Source organism: Nomascus leucogenys, chromosome 2 (genome assembly GCF_006542625.1).
Source record: "Nomascus leucogenys isolate Asia chromosome 2, Asia_NLE_v1, whole genome shotgun sequence".
NCBI lineage: Eukaryota > Metazoa > Chordata > Mammalia > Primates > Hylobatidae > Nomascus > Nomascus leucogenys.
The window spans coordinates 45730661-45751226 of record NC_044382.1 but is presented as its reverse complement, the minus strand read 5'-3'; the positions used below and the strand labels follow the sequence as shown (position 1 = coordinate 45751226).

Genomic DNA, 20566 nt, shown 5'->3' with positions numbered 1-20566 from the left:
GATCACAGAGCTTCTGGCAGGCAGCCTCATCCAGCCAGAATTTAATTACATTGTTTTGGTTTCATTTGTGGTTACCTATTTTTGGCAAGTGACACTGGTTTTCAATTTATGGTAGTAAGAGAAAGTGTCCTTTTTAAAAGCTTTATTTCAATTATTATTATTATTTTTTGAGATGGAGTCTTGCTTTGTCACCCAGCCTGGAGTGCAGTGATACGATATCAGTTCACTGAAACCTCCGCCTCCTGGGTTCCAGTGATTCTTGTGCCTGAAGCCTCCTGAGTAGCTGGTATTACAGGCCCGTGGCACCATGCTGGGCTAATTTCCGTATTTTTAGTAAAAACAGGGTTTCGCCATGTTGGCCAGGCTAGTCTCGAACTCCTGACCTCAAGTGATCCACCTTCCTTGGCCTCTCAAAGTGCTGGGATTATGGACGTGAGCCACCGGACCTGGCCTTTATTCAGATTTTTACAAAGTGAGTCAATGTAATTAAAAATGTTAAGTAAATAACACTGGTAGTAGTATAGTTAAAACCCTGCAGATGGTTTGTGAGTGACTAACCTTTGGGGACCCTTGGGCCTAAGAATCCATAGATTCTGCAGGTGAGAACAGGTAGAGTTGCCAAATAAAACACAAGACACAGCCGGGTGCGGTGGCTCACACCTGTAATCCCAGCACTTTGGGAGGCCGAGATGGGGGGATCACGAGGTCAGGAGATCAATACCCACACAGTGAAACCCCGTCTCTACTAAAAATACCAAAAAATTAGCCGGGCGTAGTGGCGGACGCCTGTAGTCCCAGCTACTCGGGAGGCTGAGGCAGGAGAATGGCATGAATCTGGGAGACAGAGGTTGCAGTGAGCCGAGATCGCACCACTGCACTCCAGCCTGGGCGACAGAGCCAGACTCCATCTCAAGAAAAAAATAAAAGAAAAGAAAAAAACACAAGACACTCCATTAAATTTGAGTTACTGATAAGCAATGAATATATATATTCATGTACACACACACACATATATATATGTACAAGCATGCCCACAAATTGTATATAACATAGTTGTACTAAAAATAAATGTTTATCCAAAATTTGAGACTGGGTGCAGTGACTCACACCTGAAATCCTAGCACTTTGGAAAGCTGAGATGGGAGGATTGCTTGAGCCCAGTAGTTCGAGACCAGCCTAGGCAGCATGGCAAAACCTTGTCTCTACAAAAAAGGTATATAAAAAAAAATTGGCCGAGTATAGTGGTGTGCGCCTATAGTCCCAGCTACTCAGGAGGCTAAGGTGGGAGAATCCCTTGAGCTCGGGAGGTTAAGTGATCTGTGATCATATCAGTGCACTCCAGTCTGGGCAAGAGAGTGAGACTGTCTCAAAACATAACATAAAATAAAATTTGATATTTTTGATATTTAGTATAAGTATATACCATGCAATATTTAGGATGCACTTATACTAAAAAATGATTCATTACTTTCCTAACATTCAAATTTAACTGGATATGTTTATTTTTATGCTAAGTCTGTCCACTCCAAAATTAGGGCTCATCCAACTCTATAAGTGCAGTGTGGATATCAAATTCAACTGTCAGTTCTGGGAGCTGGTGTTCCCTGGGTTAAACCTCCTTCCTCCCTCCTATCTGTAATCAGAGTAAATAGTAAAACAGTGTATGGGAGGGAGACTGTCTGGGGCTTCTGGCCTGTTCTCTCACCATCTCTGGGAATATCAGCACTGTAGACAGACCCATCCAACCCTTAGTGGCGCTTTTTCACCCTGTCTTACTGGTACAGGCCTCGGGCTGCCCCCAGGACTAGGACCATGCACTTGCCAAGTGTGAGGTCTTTTTCCCTATCCAACAGCTCCCTCAGGGTCCCGAGTTCACAGTACTCCATGACAATGGAGAATTGAGGTGGAGTCACTGGTGGAAAGGAGCCAGACACCATGAGGACCCGCCCTACTAGAAGCTTCCCCTGTCTGCAGCCCACCTCTTCCAGCCTCGGTACAGATACAGACTTGGCTCTGCTGAGTCCCATTTCTCCCCCAATTCTCAGCCCACAGTTTTGGTCCCCGGCCTCCTTGAACGGACCAAATATGCCCAGAATTCCCATCCTCTTCTCCATAATACTTGTCTTGTCATAATTCTACCTTAAAAAAAAAAAATTGGCTGGGTGCATTGGCTCACGCCTGTAATCCCAGCACTTTGGGAGACCAAGGCAGGCGATCACGAGGTCAGGAGTTTGAGATTAGCCTGGCCTACACGGTGAAACCCTGTCTCTACTAAAAATACAAAAATTAGCTGGGTGTGCTGGTGGGTGCCTGTAATCCCATCTACTTGGGAGGCTGAGGCAGGAGAATCGCTTGAAGTTTCATGGCAGAGATTGCACCACCGCACTCCAGCCTGGGCAACAGAGCGAGACTCCATCTCAAAAAAAAAAAAAAATGTTCTGTCAGGTGTGGTGACTCACGCCTGTAATCCCGGCTCTTTGGGAGGCTGAGGCAGGTGGATCACTTGAGGCCAGGAGTTCGAGACCAGCCTGGCCAACATGATGAAACCTCATCTCTATGAAAAATGCAAAAATTAGCCAGGTGTGGTGGGACATGCCTGTAGTCCCAGCTACTAGGGAGGCTGAGGCAGGAGAATTGCTTGAACTTTGGAGGTGGAGGTTGCAGTAAGCAGATCGTACCACCACACTCCAGCCTGAGCGACAGAGCGAGACTCTGTCTCAAAAAAAAAAAAAAAATTTTTCTTTTTCATTTTCTTTTTTTACTTCTATCTCTCTTTCTTGGTATAATTCTAAATTTTCTTGAGCAGTTATTTGGGGAATGTCTTCCTCACTCAACTGGAAGCCCAAGAAGGCAGGAAATGTGTCTGTCTTGTTCACACGTGTGCTCACGAGGAGCTTCGTACATCTGTGTGGGAGGAATGAGTAGGGCACACATGGCAGGGGTGGGTGAGGACTCAGACAAAAAGTCGACATCCCCATTCATGGGCCTGAGTTGCAAAACTCACATGTGACTGAGCCAGGCACCTCAGCGGTCCCCAAGGAGAATAAATGTTGCTGAATGTTTGCCTTTATTTTTTATTTTTTAATTTTTTTGAGACAGAGTCTAGCTCTGTCACCCAGGCTAGAGTGCAGTGGCATGATATTGGCTCACTGCAACCTCCACCTCCCAGGTTCACGCAATTCTCCTGCCTCAGCCTCCCGAGTAGCTGGGACTACAGGCACCCACCACCACGCCCAGTTAATTTTTGTATTTTTAGTAGAGACAGGGTTTTATCATGTTGGCCAGGCTAGTCTCGAACTCCTGACCTCAGGTGATCCACCTACCTCGGCCTCCCAAAGTGCTGGGATTACAGATGTGAGCCACTATGCCTGGCCTACGTTTGCCTTTAGATTGAGATTCCACACTCTGAAATCAAGTTGGCCTGAGGCTGTGGAGCAACTTCCAAAGGGGATAAGACAGGAGTTGCTCTGTCCAATCTCTAGGCAAGAGCAGCAAAACATGACCAGCAGGAGGGGTCATTCCACGAGAGAAAATGCAGTCACATTGGGAAAAAAAGAAAAAAAGAAAAAAAAAAAGAGCCTGTCACATAAGGCTCTTGGTAAAGGGGTAAGGTAATTTTTTTTTTTTTTTTTTTTTTTTGTTTGTTTGTTTGTTTGTTTGAGACAAGAGTCTCACACTGTCACCCAGGCTGGAGTACAGTGGCATGATCTCGGCTCACTGCAACCTCCACCTCCCAGGTTCAAGCAATTCTCCTGCCTCAGCCTCCCAAGAAGGTGGGACTAGAGGCGTGTGCCACCACACCCGGCTAATTTTTTGTATTTTTAGTAAAGACGGGGTTTCACCATGTTGGCCAGGATAGTCTCAAGCTCCTGACCTTGTGATCCACCCACCTCAGCCTCCCAAAGTGCTGGGATTATAGGCGTGAGCCACAGCGCCCGGCCAGGTAAGTTAATTTTGCTTTTAGATTTGATCTACAGTAATGATGACCAAGGGTGTTTTCCTTCTTTGGGTCAGACAGCTTTATAATTTATTTTTATTTCTATTTTTGCTTTTATTTTTGAGACGGAGTCTTGCTCTGTTCCCCAGGCTGGAGTGCAATGGTGCACCCTCAGCTCACTGCAACCTCCGCTTCCCAGGTTCAAGCAATTCTCCCACCTCAGTCTCCCGACTAGCTGGGACTACAGACGTCTGCCACCAGACCCAGCTAATTTTTGTATTTTTAGTAGAGATGGGGTTTCACCATGTTGGCTAGGCTGGTCTTGAACTCCTGACCTCAAGTGACCTGCCTGTCTCGGCTTACCAAAGTGCTGGGATTACAAGTGTGAGCCACTGCACCTGGCAGCTTTATAATGTTTTAGAGCAACAAGATGCACCCCTCTTCCAGGCTGGCATCTAAACATGCACCCCCTTATTTCCCAGTGGGCTGAAAGGAGAAGATGTGGTCATGTTAGTGCAAACCAACCCTCAGCCTTCAGCCCTGCTCTCCTGAAAGAAGATGAGAACATGCATCTTGGGATGAAAAAAAAAAAATTAACATTGATAATAATCACACTTTGTAGATTCCACCTTTGTGGTGTTCTTTAAAAAAATGCAACACATTAAAACACAGGAGGTATGTTCCAGGCCATCCAAAGCTTGACCAATCCCAGAAGCATTCCTTACCTGTTTCATCAATGCAAATCCCAAATATACGCAGGATGTTGGGAGATTCAAATTTCTTCATGGTTTTGATCTCATTATTGAAAGTCTGCCTCACTATTCTATAAGGATTAAAGGGAGAAATCAGGATTTCAGAACTGGAAGGTTCCTTAGAGAACATTCAGTGTGGTGACCCTCTGTGTATGTGGGGGTGGGGGTATCAGCATCTGGGGTGAGAACTGGTGCTAGGATAAGCTCAGCTGCTGAAGATAACATGTGGAACCCCTAGGGTGCCTGTGGCAGCACAATTAGTCCCTCCGGGTCTGTGAGATATTAATGGGACTTGATAATATCTTTTCAGTAGTTCAAATAGTCTGATAGAATTGTATTTTTATGACCTACAGGGCTTTACTAGGCAAACTAAAAAGTCAAGTATTTGTTACTGTTTTTAGGCTGTAACCTGTTGTTTAGCATATACTCTGACAGATTGTGGTGTGTGTCTTTTTTTTTTTTTTGGAGACAGGGTCTTGCTTTGTTGCCCAGGCTGGAATGCAGTGGTGCGATCTTGGCTCACTGCAGCCTCCACCTCCCAGGTTGAAGCGATTCTCATGCCTCAGCTACCTGAGTAGCTGGAACTACAGGTGCGTGCCACCATGCTCGGCCAATTTTTGTATTTTTTTTTTGTAGAGACATGATTTTACCATGTTGGCCAGGCTGGTGTCAAACTCCTGGCCTCAAGTGATCTGCCCACCTACGCCTCCCAAAGTGCTGGGATTTCAGGTGTGAGTCACCGTGCCCAGCCCGTGGTGTGTGTCTTTGATGAATAAAAATAATGATATTAGGCCGGGTGTGGTGGCTCACGCCTGTAATCCCAACACTTTGGGAGGCCGAGGCAGGCAGATCACAAGGTCAGGAGTTCGAGACCATCCTGCCAAACATGGTGAAACCCCGTCTCTACTAAAAATACAAAAAAATTAGCCGGGCGTGGTGGCGGGAGCCTGTAGTCCCAGCTACTCGGGAGGCTGAGGCAGGAGAATGGCGTGAACCTGGGAGGCGGAGCTTGCAGTGAGCCGAGATCGCGCCATTGCACTCCAGCCTGGGTGACAGAACGAGAATACGTCTCCACAAAAAAAAAAAAAAAAAAAAAAAAGATATTTATTAAGTGAAATCTTGTAACCAAAATTCCTTCGAAAACGTGGGCCTTAAAAAATGTGGGCAGGTAAATTATTAAAGAGGATTACTGGAACCACCAACTCAATCCAATCTGTTCATTCACTCTGAGTCTTAGACTCAAAGGGTAAAGGAGGCTTGTCCAAGGTCTGTCAGAGAATCAGGGCAGGTTCAGAGCCTACAAAAATCAATTGTATTTCTATCTGCTAGCAATTAACAATCAAAAGATTACATTAAAAATTTTCATTTCCAATAGCATAAAGAGAATAAAATACTTAGGAATAAATTTACAAAAGAAGTGCAAGTCTTGGCCGGGTGCAGTGGCTCACCCTTGTAATCCCAGCACTTTGGGAGGCCGAGGCGGGCAGATCACGAGGTCAGGAGATCGAGACCACAGTGAAACCCCGTCTCTACTAAAAATACAAAAAATTAGCCGGGCGTGGTGGCAGGAGCCTGTAGTCCCAGCTACTCGGAGAGGCTGAGGCAGGAGAATGGCGTGAATCCAGGAGGCGGAGCTTGCAGTGAGCCCAGATTGCGCCACTGCACTCCAGCCTGGGTGACAGAGCGAGACTCCGCCTCAAAAAAAAAAAAAAAAAAAAAAAAAGAAGTGCAAGTCTTACCCTGAAAATTTTGTACCTAAATTGTTGAAAGAATTTTGTTTTGTTTTGTTTGTTTGTTTGTTTTTTGAGATGGAGTCTCACTCTTGTCGCCCAGGCTGAGTGCAATGGCATGATCTTGGCTCACTGCAACCTCCACCTCCTGGGTTAAGCGATTCTCCTGCCTCAGCCTCCCGAATAGCTGGGATTACAGGCGCCTGCTACCATGCCCGGCTAATTTTTGTGTTTATAGTAGAGACGGGGTTTCACCATGTTGGCCAGACTAGTCTCGAACTCCTGACCTCATCAGGTGATCCTCCTGCCTCAGCCTCCCAAAGTGCTGGGATTATAGGCATGAGTCACTGCACCTGGCAAGAAATTATAAAAGATCTAAATAAATGGAAAGATGTCCCATGTTCTTGAATAGGAAGACTTTACATCATTAAGATGGTAACATTTTCCAAATTGACCTACAGGTTCAATGCAATCCTTACCCGATTTGTAGTTGGCTTAAAAAAAAAAAAGCCAAAACAAAAACTGAAATTGGCAAGATATTCCTAAAATTTGTACGGAAATGAAAGGAATTCAGGATAGCCAAGACAGTCGTGCAAAAGACGAACAAAGCTGGAAGACTCATACTTCTCAATTTCAAAACTTATCACAAGGCTACAGTAATGAAGACAGTATAGTGCTATCATAAGACTAGACAAACAGATCAATGGAATAGAATTGGGAGTCCAGAAATAAACTCATACATATAAAGCCAGTTGATTTTTCACAGTTTTTTTTTTTTTTTTTTTTTTTTTTTTGGGAACTCGCTCTGTTACCCAGGCTGGAGGGCAGTGGTACAATTTCTGCTCACTGCAAAACCTGCCTTCTGGGTTCAAGCTATTCTACTGCCTCAGCCTCCCAAGTAGCTGGGACTACAGGTGCCTGCCACCACGCCTGGCTATTTTTTTTTTTTTTTGGCGGGGGATGGAGTCTTGCTCTGTCGCCCAGGCTGGAGTGCAGTGGCGCGATCTCAGGTCACTGCAAGCTCTGCCTCTCAGGTTCACGCCATTCTCCTGCCTCAGCCTCCTGAGTAGCTGGGACTACAGGTGCCTGCCACCACGCCTGGCTAATTTTTTGTATTTTTAGTAGAGACGGGTTTCACCATGTTAGCCAGGATGGTCTCGATCTCCTGACCTGGTGAGCTGCCCGCCCTGGCCTCCCAAAGTGCTAGGATTACAGGCGTGAGCCACTGCGCCCAGCCAACACCTGACTAATTTTTGTATTTTTAGTGGAGATGGGGTTTCGCCATGTTGACTAGGCTGGTCTCGAGCTCCTGACCTCAAGTGATCCGCCTGCCCCGGCCTCCCAAAGTGCTAGGATTACAGATGTGAGCTGCAGTGCCAGGCCAGCACAGTCTTTTAAACAAATGGTCTGGGACATCTGGATATCAACATGCAGAAAAACGAAGTTGAAAGACTACCTTATACAATACACCAAAATTAACTCTAACATCGGAAACCTAAATATAAGAGCCAAAAACTATAAACTCTTAGAAGAAAACACAGGAGGGCCAGGTGCAGTGGCTCAAGCCTGTAATCCCAGCATTTTGGGAGGCCAAGGTGGGTGGATCACTTGAGGTTAGGAATTTCAGACCAGCCTGGCCAACATGGCCCTGTCACCACTAAAAATACAAAAATTAGCTGGGCCTGGTGGCGCATGCCTGTAGTTCCAGCTACTCAGGAGGCTGAGGCATGAGAATTGCTTGAACCCAGGAGGTGGAGGTTGCAGTGAGCTGATATCACACCACTGCACTCCAGCCTGGGTGACAGAGTAAGACTCCGTCTCAAACAGAACAAAACAAAAAACCCCCCAAAACCTGTACATGAATGTACGCAGAAACATTATTCATAATAATCAAAAAGTGGAAAAAACACAGGGTCCTTCAACTGATTAATGGATAAATAAGATGTCCATACAACAGACTATCATTCAGCCATAAAAAGGAATGAAGAAATGATACTTGTTATAATATAGATGAACCTTGAAAATATCTTGCTAAGTGAAAGAAGCCAGACTCAACAGGTCACATATTGTATTATTCCATTTACATTAAAGAGTCAGAAAAGGCAAATCTATAGAGACAGAAGGTAGGAGTGCTGCCTGGGACTCAGGATGGTGGTGATGGGGGTGAATGAGGAATGACTGCTAGTGGGTATAGGGTTTCTCTCTTCCTTCCTTCCTTCCTTCCTTCCTTCCTTCCTTCCTTCCTTCCTTCCTTCCTTCCCTCCTTCTTTCCTTCCTTCCTTTTTTCTTTTCTTTCTTTTTTTTTTTGTTGGAGTCTTGCTCTGTCACCCAGGCTGGAGTGCAGTGGCACGATCTCAGCTCACTGCAACCTTGGCCTCCAAGGTTCAAGTGATTCTCCTGCCTCAGCCTCCCAAGTAGCTGGGATTATAGGCTCATGCCACCATGCCCAGCTAATTTTTGTATTTTTTAGTAGAGACGGGGTTTCACCATGTTGGCCAGGCTGGTCTTAAACTCCTGACCTCAGGTGATCTGCCTGCCTTAGCCTCCCAAAGTGCTGGGATTATAGGCGTGAGCCACTGCACCTGGCCTGTAAATATATTTAAAGCCATTAAATTGTACATTTTAAATAGGTAAATCTTATGGTATGTAAAATATATCTCAATAAAACTGTTAAAAATACAGTCTCAATCAAAATCTTGATGTGTATTTTGAGGAGTGTGATAAAACTTTCTTTGATATTTATTCAGCTAAGTCAACCTGAAAAAGAAGGATCATGAGGAGGAAGTTCTTTACCAGATATCGAAACTTACTGCAAAGTCATATGGAAAAAACAGTAACAGTGTGTTATTGGTACAAAAACAGACAAATTGATCAGTGGGAAAGATTAGAGAGATCAGAGTCAGATCCATGTCTACATAAAAACTTAATATACAATAAATATGGTACCACAATCAACAAGGAAAAGACAGACCACTTAATAGATGGTATAGAGAAAACTGACTTACTATGTGGCTAAAAATAAAAGTTGACCCTACATAATGTCACATACAAAGGTGGATTCTGGTAGGATTAAAACCTAAATATAAAAAATAAAACTGTAAAGTTAAGAGAAGAAAATATAGAATGCCTTTAAGATCTAGAGGTGGGGCAGGACACCTCTAGAGCACAAATAAAAAGCTTGCAATATCTAAAGTTGACAAGTGCTTGATTTCCACAATATACAAAGATCTACAAACAGACAAGACAAAAGCAGCAACCGTGATGGAGAAAAGGGCAGAGGATATGAACAGGCGATTTATGGAAGAGAAAACCCAAATAGCTAAAACATGTAAATAAGGGCTTGAATTCATTAGTAAAAACAGAAATGCAAGTTCAAATAACTACAGAATATGGATCACTTTATTAACTATAAGGATGAAAGTAATTAGAAAGCTGGATAACACTAAGGGTTGGTGAGGTTGCTTGTGGGAGTGTAGGCATAGACACTTTCTTCTGAAGAGTTGCCTGGTAGTACTTAGTCACTTAATATACACATATCCTATGGCCCATCATTTTCTCTCCTGGTGCTATATCCCTAAGAATTCTCATACAGGTCCCTAAAGGGATACTAAGTATGGCATCTTTTTGGTGGGGAAAAGTTGGAAGTTGACTAGGTTCCATCACTGGAAAAAAAAAATAGACAAAATATATGGCTCACGCCTGTTATCCCAGCACTTTGGAAGGCTGAGGCAGGAGGCACTTGAGTCCAGGAGTTCCAGACAAGCCTGGGTAGCACAGTGGGACCCTGTCTCTACAAAAAATTTAAAAATTAGACAAGAATGGTGGTGCACACCTGCAGTCCCAGCTACTTGGGAGGCTGAGGTGTGAGGACTGCTGGAGCCCAGGAGGTTAAGGCTGCAATGAGCTATGATCTCACCACTGCACTCCAGCCTGGACAACAGAGTGAGACCTTGTCTCAAAAAAAAAAAAAATTGGCAAAATGAGGATCTTCACCACGGATGGCAGACAGAAATTAAGGAGTCCAGATATGGAACATGTTTCATGATGTTGAGTGAGAAAAGTGAGGAAAGCAGGCAACAGACATGTAACTCTACCAGTTGTGAACATGAAAAATGTATGCATACATTTCACAAGAACACATACAAACAAAACACACTAGAATTACTGCCTGGGGAGGGGATGAGCAACTGGGAAACAGGGTTGCAAGGGAAAGTTTTTTTTTTTTTTTAAATATATATGTGAATAAAGGAGAGAAGACCTAGAACTGAGGTAGAAAGATGTATTTAAGTCAAGACTCTGCTCCTTAACAGTGGAGAGCACGTCACTTAACCCTTTAGGGCCCAGGCTTCCTCATCTAAAAATGGAGACAATACCCCTCTCCTTGGAGAGTTAGAGTAAGTATTGGTACACACGAGAGAAGCACACAAAAAAACTTACACAATGCTGCCAGCCTGGAGTTCCTTGAATACTTTTATGGCCACTGGAGCTCTGTGGTATTCTCCTTTATAAAGTGTGCTGACTTTATTTTCCCTTAGCAGAATCCATGGGGATCCTGAAAGCTGCTCTTTCTTGATCTCCTTGATTTGCTCTTATGGGATCTCCTGCATGCATTTTGGTGGTAAATCTGACCTCACCCCCAAGAGGAAAGAAGACAAAAGAGTCAATGAGCAGAGGAAGGGGTCCTAAGGGAGGTGGCGTATTTGTGATGTGTGAGTGGGAAGCTCTACAACATGAACCAGAGCTGGTGGTGGCTGGGGCTTCTGATGGACTCAGCCCAAGGGAGCAGCTCCGGTGCCTCTGAGTGACCAATAGAGACACAGCTGGACAGTTAACAGAATGTATCATCCACTTCCTTTCCCTCCTCTTCAAATCCCGCCTGTCCCTCCAGCCTTAACCCTCATCCAGACTCATCTCTCTCATCCTGGAAGGATCTCTATTCCTGTTACCCAGAACTTGGCACTTGAGCATCTGGCATCTGGCCTACTCATTTCAGATCTAGTAGTTAGGGACATAGTTCAAGCTCAGTAACCTTGCTGTTGTGTGTTCACTGTCTGTCTTTCCTCTTTCCTCCTCTACCCCGTGAGCTCCTGGAAGGCAGTGTCCTTCTCTGCATCTTAGTTACCTCTTTGCGTGGCCTCTGGCATAAACCAGATACTCACAGGTTTTGTTGAATGAATGAATGAATGAGTGGGCATTTTAAATTTGATTTGAATTTCTTCTTGGAAATTCAGCAACTGAACTGAAGCTTTGATGCTATTCATAGAGGTTTTTAAGCACTTTGACAGCTGTTAGAAGATATCTTACTGGTCAAGAAGCTCTCTCCAGATGTTATTCTATGGACAGAAGCCTGGGCTAGCCATGAATGGATCCCCAAACCTGTGGGCTGCTTCCAGCCATCCAGCACAGAAAATGGACAAACGTAGGGGTAGGGGGAGGCTGGGGTCCCAGTAAACTGATGACTTCTAGTTTGGGGGCCATCAGAAACAGCAGGGCACATGATAACTTACACTGCCCCAAAGTTTCCTTGATTTCTTTCATGTTGATTTCTAATCGTCTCAGTGAAGCTTCCATTTTTTCATTATCTGCAAGAAAAAAGGGCAGTGAATTCTCAAAATAGAAATTAAAATCACATGCCAATCAAAACTAAAATGCCAAATAAAACTGTTGAGATATCATTTTTTACCTATTATATTCATTATGGTAGGGATTACTACTGATCACCAATATTCAGATTTCTACTTCTGAGAACACAGGAAATGCATTAAAGCATGGCTGGGTAACTTGCTTTGGTTAAGAAATGAAGAAAAGAGATGTCCGTCACTTCCCAGAGGGAGCATTTAACTGACTCTGCTTAAGGTTCCAACCTGGCTGCTTTGGAAGTGAGGAAAGTTTGTGTGAACGTGGAAGTGCTATACTATCGAAAGTATCCTGGAAGGAGGGCATTCACCCTGGAGGGTCCCCTGGACTTTGCCTGAATGAGAAATAAACTTGTTTCTTTAGAACACTGAGTTGTTGTTGTTTTTTAAATCACAGCATAATCAAATCGATCCTGATTTATATACTCAGAAACATGTTTGAAAATTTGTAACACACTATTTACAGTGGTCAGCCATCCCTGTCTGCCCAGGACTGAGGAATTCTGGGGACATGAAACCCTGACTACTAAAAGTGGGAAGTCTCTCACGGGAAAAGCATAGAGAAGCAGATAACTCATGCATTGTTGGTAGAAGTAATATCTGTGCAACTTCTATAAAAATTTGAAATGCCTACAGTCTTTGACCTAGTGATTTTACCTGGCAATTCCACTTCTGGGAATTTCTCATAAAGATATCTTGAAATAGGCCAGGCATGGTGGCTCATGCCTGTAATCCTAGCACTTTGGGAGGCCGAGTCAGGCAGATCACTTGAGGTCAGGAGTTTGAGACCAGCCTGGCCAAACTGGTCAGTAGAGATAGTGAAACCCCGTCTCTACTAAAAATACAAAAATTAGCCAGGTGTGGTGTGGTGGCACATGCCTGTAATCGCAACTACTCAGGTGACTGAGGCACAAGAATTGCTTGAACCCAGGAGGCAGAGGTTGCAGTGAGCCAAGATCGTGCCACTGCACGCCAGCAAGACACTGTCTCAAAAAAAAAAAAAAAAAAAAAGAAAAAAAAAGTTCTGGTGATAGATGGTGGTGTTGTTTTCAGAACCATGTGAATATACTTGATGCCACTGAATTGGCATCTAAAAATGGTTGAAATGGTAAATTTTATGTTATGTATATTTTATCGCAAAAAATGGGAAAAAATGATGGGTGTATGTATTGTGTTGTTTTTGAATTTGTGTGCTGCTAGTATGATCATAAAACAAAACAAAACAGTAGGGTAGGTGCCAAGTAGGAAAACAAGCTATATAATTCAATGGATGGTTACATGGGAGGATATTTAAGATTATTTAATGAGAAAAGAAGAAATAGAACAATGTGTTTGGAATGATGCTGACTGTGTGACAACAACAATAAAATATATATACTTAAATCTCCAGAAGGGTATTCAAGAAACTGGTAGACTGTGTGATTGTACCTCACATTTTGATAAAGGTTGCACAAGTATCTTACCAACAATGGATGAGATTATCATTTCGTTTATATGGTTTCCATCAGACTTCCCCAGTTTTAGTACTGAAGGTCTCGTCCTCAGAAAGGGAAACAGGGGCCCCTGAAGTCAAGGAGGGAGATTTACTTCTCATGCTGGCCCCCCTCCATCCTTTGTTTTTGGAGACAGGATCTCGCTCTGTCGCCCAGGCTGCAGTGCAGTGGAGAAATCGTAGCTCACTGCAGCCTCCACCTCCCAGGTGCCTGTAATCCCAGCACTTTGGGAGGCTGAGGCAAGAGGATCACTTGAGGCCAGGAGTTCTACACCAGCCTGGGCAACATAGTGAGATTCTCTATCTACAAAAAATAAAATAAAAATTAGCTGGGCATGGTGGCGTGCACACCTATAGTCCCAGCCATTCGGGAGGCTGAGGTGGGAGGATCACTTGAGCCTGAGGCTGCAGTGAGCTACGATTGTGCCACTGTTCTCTAGCCCATGCAACAGAGACCCTGTCTCAAAAAATGAAACAAAACAAAACTCCTCCTCAACGCTGGCTTGCCCAAATTTCACCAGCCCCCACCATATATCTGGGGCCAAAGGATGTTAGGAGTTTTTTTTCTTTCTTTCTTTTTTTTTTTTTTTTGAGACAGTCTCGCTCTGTCGCCCAAGTTGGAGTGCAGTGGTGCAATCTCAGCTCACTGCAAGCTCCACCTCCCGAGTTCACGCCATTCTCCTGCCTCAGCCTCCCGAGTAGCTGGGACTATAGGCGCCCGCCACCATGCCCGGCTAATTTTTTGTATTTTTAGTAGAGACGGGGTTTCACCGTGTTAGCCAGGATGGTCTCGATCTCATGACCTAGTGATCTGCCGGCCTCGGCCTCCCAAAGTGCTGGGATTACAGGCGAGAGCCACCGCGCCCAGCTAGGAGTTTCGAGCTACAAGTATGTTACAACTGCTCAAACTTCATCATTGCTGCTCCTCTGGTAAATTAAAGTGAGACTAAAATGCGTTCAACTGCACTCCCACTCCCCAACAAAAACCCAACTTGCCACTTCTTAGCATCTGGAAGGCTCGCCTGTCTTCGTCTGCATCCTGCTGATCTTCCTGTGGCCAGGACGCTCCTTGGCTTATGCGTGAAACACGCATGCGTTGCTCAACCTGAAGTAACAGCGAGAGCTCCGTCCAGACATCATTCAGCTTCTCGTTCACATCCTTGAAGAGTATTTTGTCCTGGCTTGCTTTTAGAAACCTGCAGATATTGGATCTATTGCTGAACTTTTCTATCTCCCCAATAGCCTCCTCCAGGGCAGCCTTGAAGCGGTTCGTGGCTGTGGTTAACTTCTCGGAGGGCACGCTCCTCTTTCCTTGGTCCTGGAGCATCTCCAGACACTCGACCAGGCCGAGGACGCGGTGGCACAGGCGCCGGCACTGTTTCTTGCAGTATGTCATCTTTTGACACTGTTCGTAGATGACCTGGCCAAGGGTGATAACATGCTTCAAATTTTCCATGCCTGGAAGAAATGAATGGAATTTGGTGAAATCCTCAAATCTCCTGCATATTCACTACTTGGCTAAGAAAGAATCTAAGGGGTCTGTGATTTAAATGCCTGAGGAGGTCTCCCCAGCATTTTCATGCAAGATAGAGATGGTTTGCTGCCCACCAAAATCTGTTCTGCCCTTGCACAATAATAGAGTTGCAGCTGGGACGAGCTGGTCCAGCTGGGACTACATCTCCCAGCCTTCCTTGCAGCGTGATGTGGCCATGTGACTAGTTCTCACCAATGGGGTGTAAGTGCATGTGACCTGCTCTACTTCGGACTGGGGTAGCTTTGCCCCCTCCACACACTCTCCCTTGGCTGGATGGAGGTGCGGGGTGAAGCGGCCCTAGGGGTAGTGGAGCCCCAAGAAGGGTCCTGAGTCCCTGGATCATCACTTGGAGGAGAGCTGCCCACAGACCTGGAACGTCTGTCATGGACTGTTAAGTGATCAAGAAATAAACTTGTATTGCATGTAAACCATTATATTTTCAGGTTGATATGTTTACATCAGTTTCGTCTATTACAAATATATCCTGCTAAAGCATAGAGGTTTCAGGGGCCAGGCAGGTAATTCAAATGAATGAAGTGAGCTGGGCTAGTCTTTACTGCCACAGATAAATATGTTTCTTTCTGTTTTTCTTAAAACATGTGGACTTTCATTTTTCCTACAAAAAATTGTTCAGTTTCTTCCTACAGTCCTTTAAGAAAAATGCAGCTGGTCGAGGTGGCTCCCACCGATAATCTCAGCACTTTGAGAGGAAGAGGCAGGAGGATTGCTTGAGGCCAGGAGTTCTAGACCAGTCTGGACAGCAAAGTGAGACCATTTCTCTACAAAATAATAAAATAAAATAAAATAAAATATAAAACAAAATAAAATAAAATATAAAATAAAATAAAAACAATACAATATTGGCTGGACGCGGTGACTCATGCCAGTAATCCCAGCACTTTGGAAGGCTGAGGTGGGCGGATCACTTGAGGTCAGGAGTTTGAAACCAGCCTGGCCAACATGGCGAAACCCCATCTCTACTAAAAATACAAAAATTAGTTAGGTGTGGTGGTGCACGCCTGTAATCCCAGCTACTCGGAAGGCTGAGCCAGGAGAATTGCTTGAACCCAGGGGGCAGAGGTTGCACCATCTCAAAAAAATGTAATATATTACATATATATATAGTAATACATATATATATAATATTACATATATATTATATATATGTTAGCCTGGCGTGGTGGCACACATCTATAGTCTCAGCTACCTGGGAAGTTGAGATAGGAGGATTCCTTGAGTCCAGGAGGTTGAGGCTGCAGTGCCAGCTTCCTACTCTTAACCTCTCTGTCTTCTCTGAACATGAGTGAGGAAGCACAGAGTCCTGATCCTAAAGCTTGGAATGAGGCTAGCTGAACATGGTAGAATGGAAAGGGAGAAAGAATCTGAGTCTTTGATGACAACACTGAGCCACTGGTTTGAACTGACACTGAAGTGTACCCCATCCCCTAACTGCAGGTTTCATGAACCAATAACCTCCCTGATTGTTTAAGGCAGTTTGAATCATGTTTGCTTTATTTGCGACTAAAGCCAACTGCGTTCAGCAATGAATGATGATAATAATTATGACACTAGATCTCACCTCACCTACTACATCCTAAGTGCTTTGGAACCCCCAGCTCTTCATGGTTATTTTCATTTAACAGATGAAGATACCATCTGGGCACAGTAGTTCATGCCTGTAATCCCAACATTTTGGGAGGTAGAGGTGGGAGGATTGCTTGAGGCCAGGAGTTCCAGACCATTCTGGGCAACACAGCAAGACCCATCTCTACTAAAAATACAAAAATTAGCTGGGACCTGTAGTCCCAGCTACTCAGGAGTTTGAGGTGGGAGAATCGCTTGAGCCTGGGAGGTCGAGGCTGCAGTGAGCTATGATGACACCACTGCACTCCAGCCAGGGAAACAGAGACCCTGTCTCGAAAAAACAAACAGGTGAAAAGTGAAGATGCTGCGGTTCAGGGAGGTTGCATTCAAATAATCACAAGGCCATGGAACCAGTTTTCAAAGTATTTAAAATAAAGTTAGGGTAGGGTGTGATGACTCAAACCTGTAATCCCAGCACTTTGTGAGGCTGAGGCCAGGGGATCGCATGAGCCTGAGTTCAAGACCAGCCTGGGCAACATGGTGAAACCCTGTCTCTACGAAAAAATACAAAAATTTGCTGAGTGTGGTGGTGCTTGCCTGTAGTCCCAGCTACTCCAGAGCCTGAGGAGGGAGAATTGATTGAGGCTGGGAGGTCGAGGTTACAGTGAGCCATGATTGTGCCACTGACTCCATTCCAGCCTGGGCAACAGAATGAGACCGTGTCTCAAAAACACCACCACCACCACCACCAATAACAACGACAACAAAAAACAAAGTTAGTTTTTTGTTTTTTTTTTAACAGCTCAGTGAAAGAGGTAGGTTAAGTATTATCACCAGTTTATAGATTAAATAACAGTTTGGAGAAAATAATTGGCCCGGAGCCCAAATACGGCTTTCAAACATGAGTAAGGCACTGGCAGAAGTGAAACTAAATAAATGAGCAATCGATATAGTTGTATTTTTGTTGCCTGAGAGTTACAGTGATTGGGCAAGGGAGGTAACAGTTATTAGGGCACTCCTAAAAAGACTAGTGGATCTCAGACTACCCAGCTATTCCCACATGCTAAGCAGATATCTTCAAGGCCATTTCTTGGGAATTGTGAGGGCAAAAGGTTTTACACTTTCTCTGTTGCACCAGAAACAGAAGCAAATGTCACAATGTTGTTCAAGGAATCTTGCAAATTGTAGCTTCCTAGCTCTAAGCTACAGTTATCTTACTCCAGCCTCATCAGAAAGCCATGTGTCAGCACTAACTAATCAGAAAGGAAAATGGGGAAAATATCCCACCCACAGAACTGACAATTTAAAATAATAAATTATACAGTGGTGGCATGGTATGAAGAAAATTGCAGCGGTCGCAGTGGCTCATGCCTGTAATCTCAGCACTTTGGAAGGCTGAGGCAGGTGGATCACCTGAGGTCGGGAGTTTGAGACCAGCCTGGCCAACATGGTGAAATCCCATCTCTACTAAAAATACTAAAATTAGCCGAGCATGGTAGCAGGCGCCTGTAATCCCAGCTACTCGGGAGGCTGAGGCAGGAGAATTGCTTGAACCCGGGAGGTGGAGGTTGCACTGAGCCGAGATCACGCCACTGCGCTCCAATCTGGGCAACAGAGCCAAACTCCATTTCAAAAACAAACAAACAAACAAACAAACAAACAAAGAAAATTGCACAAAACAAAGCTTGAAGAAAGGAGGAAAGAGAAGAAGTGTTGGCCGGGCGCGGTGGCTCACGCTTGTAATCCCAGCACTTTGGGAGGCCGAGGTGGGCGGATCACGAGGTCAGGAGATCGAGACCACGGTGAAACCCCGGCTCTACTAAAAATACAAAAAATTAGCTGGGCGTGGTGGCGGGCGCCTGTAGTCCCAGCTACTCGGAGAGGCTGAGGCAGGAGAATGGCATGAACCCGGGAGGCGGAGCTTGCAGTGAGCCGAGATCGCGCCACTGCACTCCAGCCTGGGTGACAGAGTGAGACTCCGTCTCAAAAAAAAAAAAAAAAAAAGAGAAAGAAGAAGTGTTATATTTCCGGCTGGGAAGACTAAAATAGAACAACCCAGCAATCCTTCCCAAATTTAAATCCAATTTAATGCACTTCCAATAAAACATCTACTGACATATTTTGGCATTAAATCAAAATGATCCTAAAGTTCATTTGAAATGGGAAATTAGTAGGGATAACCAGGATTTTAAAAAATAAAGAAAAGGGGACTTGCCTGTATGATATTAAAATATATTAAAAACTGCAAAATATCAGGAAAAAAGCACCCTACAATAAGTTAAATTGTTTAAGGGCTTATTAAGTATATGATCTATAAGGGAAGAAAGGGAATATAAATATATACACACTTAGACTGGGCAATTTGAATTTCTAGGAACTTATGATGTAGAAAAGCTTGTGTGTGTAGATAGACGGCTACTGAGATGTTCACTGCAGTCCTATTTATAATATGTAAAACAAACAACTAAGAATATGTTGAGGCCAGCTGCAGTGGCTCACACCTGTAATCCCAGCACTTTGGGAGGGCGAGGTAGGAGGATCACCTGAGCCCAGGAGTTTGAGACCAGCCTGGGTGACAAAGCGAGACCCTGGCTCTACCAAAAAATAACAAAAAAATTTAATTGGGTGTGGTGATGTGCACCTTGTAGTCCTAGCTACTTGGGAGGATCTGGCGGGAGGATCGCTTGAGCCTAGGAGTTTGGAGGCTGCAGTGAGCTATGATTGTGCCACTGCACTCCAGCCTGGGCAACAGAGGAAGACTCCATCTCTAAAAATAAATAAATAAAAAGAAAAAGGGGATTATGTTCATATGTTACGATGAGAAAACAGGTTACTAATTTTAAAAGTGAAAAATCTTTAAATGGTAATAACAATACAAATTCACCTCTTCCCTCCAAAAATAAAATAAAATAAAATAAGTAAAGGTTATCAGGCATTTCCCTCTTCTCTCTCTCTCACTCTGTCTCTCTCTCTCTCTCCTTCAGCCTGCAAACCTGAAGGCTTCCTTTTTCTGAGAAGACATCAGGTTACTTGTTCCCGTGCCCCTGCCCTCCACGACCCCCAATGCTACTAGGCGTCTCGCTTTGGCAGAAGGTAGCGCCAGATCTGAGCAGGCAGCTCCACCATCAGAGCCGAGGAAATGAAACCAACTCGGTCCTGAGTTCCAGGAACTCGGACTGGGCCACCCTCACCCCTTGTTCTTCCCATCACCGCGCAGGAATTGGGCTGCAGCCCCTCGGCCCCGCCGCCTCCTGGGAAGACCCCATGCTCACCTTCGCGCCTCAAGAGGGGTGTGCGTCCAATCTGTCCCGTGCACAGTTCCAAAAAGCTCGCTTTTCCGCCTTCTTTCCCACGACCGCCTCCTGCCCAGGGGAGAAGTCTGCAAATGCGAGGCCCGCGGGAGTTCCCCTGCGCCCCCTTCCGTGGTGCCCGCGCCCTGCACTCCGCTGGCCGTACCGGACGCCACACGTGGCTGGCGGCGACAAGGCGCCCGGATCCCTACCTGAGGGAAACCGTTGCCACTGCAGCCGCACTTGAGCAGGGTCCCTCCACGCAGCCACCTGGACGGCTGTTTCTGTCCTGTGCCCTCCGGAGGCCACTGCCTCAGGTCTGTGATGCCTGCAGAGAATGCTGCGACACTTCCCCCTCCGACGTGGCTCCAGCTGCCAACCACCAGGCTCACGGTGCCCTGGCTCCCTGGAGACGCTCGGCCCCTCCCTTCCTTCCTCCTGCTATGCTCCTCTTGTCCTTTCCACACCCTTCCTTCCTTCCCCAAAATCACTCGGTAACTACGCTGTACATGTCAGTGCCAAGCCTTCTTTAGGGGCTGGGGATTCAGAATAGAATAAGGTCCCAGCAACTATTATAACCAGGACACAGTATGAGAAGGACTGGAAGTTTA

The 20566-nt window shown here is 45.1% G+C and overlaps 1 protein-coding gene across 1 annotated transcript in view; it reads right to left on the bottom strand.

The window, feature by feature from the left end:
* The window catches only part of MLKL (mixed lineage kinase domain like pseudokinase), a 29243-nt gene extending 8956 nt beyond the window's left edge, over nucleotides 1-20287 (bottom strand). Inside the window, 7 exon segments of the mRNA XM_030829255.1 lie at nucleotides 1777-1912; nucleotides 4663-4760; nucleotides 10857-11043; nucleotides 11927-12001; nucleotides 14544-15005; nucleotides 19938-20027; nucleotides 20168-20287. Coding sequence (XP_030685115.1) covers nucleotides 1777-1912; nucleotides 4663-4760; nucleotides 10857-11043; nucleotides 11927-12001; nucleotides 14544-15003 — 956 coding nt within the window. The 5' untranslated portion in view covers nucleotides 15004-15005; nucleotides 19938-20027; nucleotides 20168-20287.
* Between the last annotated feature and the right edge of the window lie 279 nt (nucleotides 20288-20566).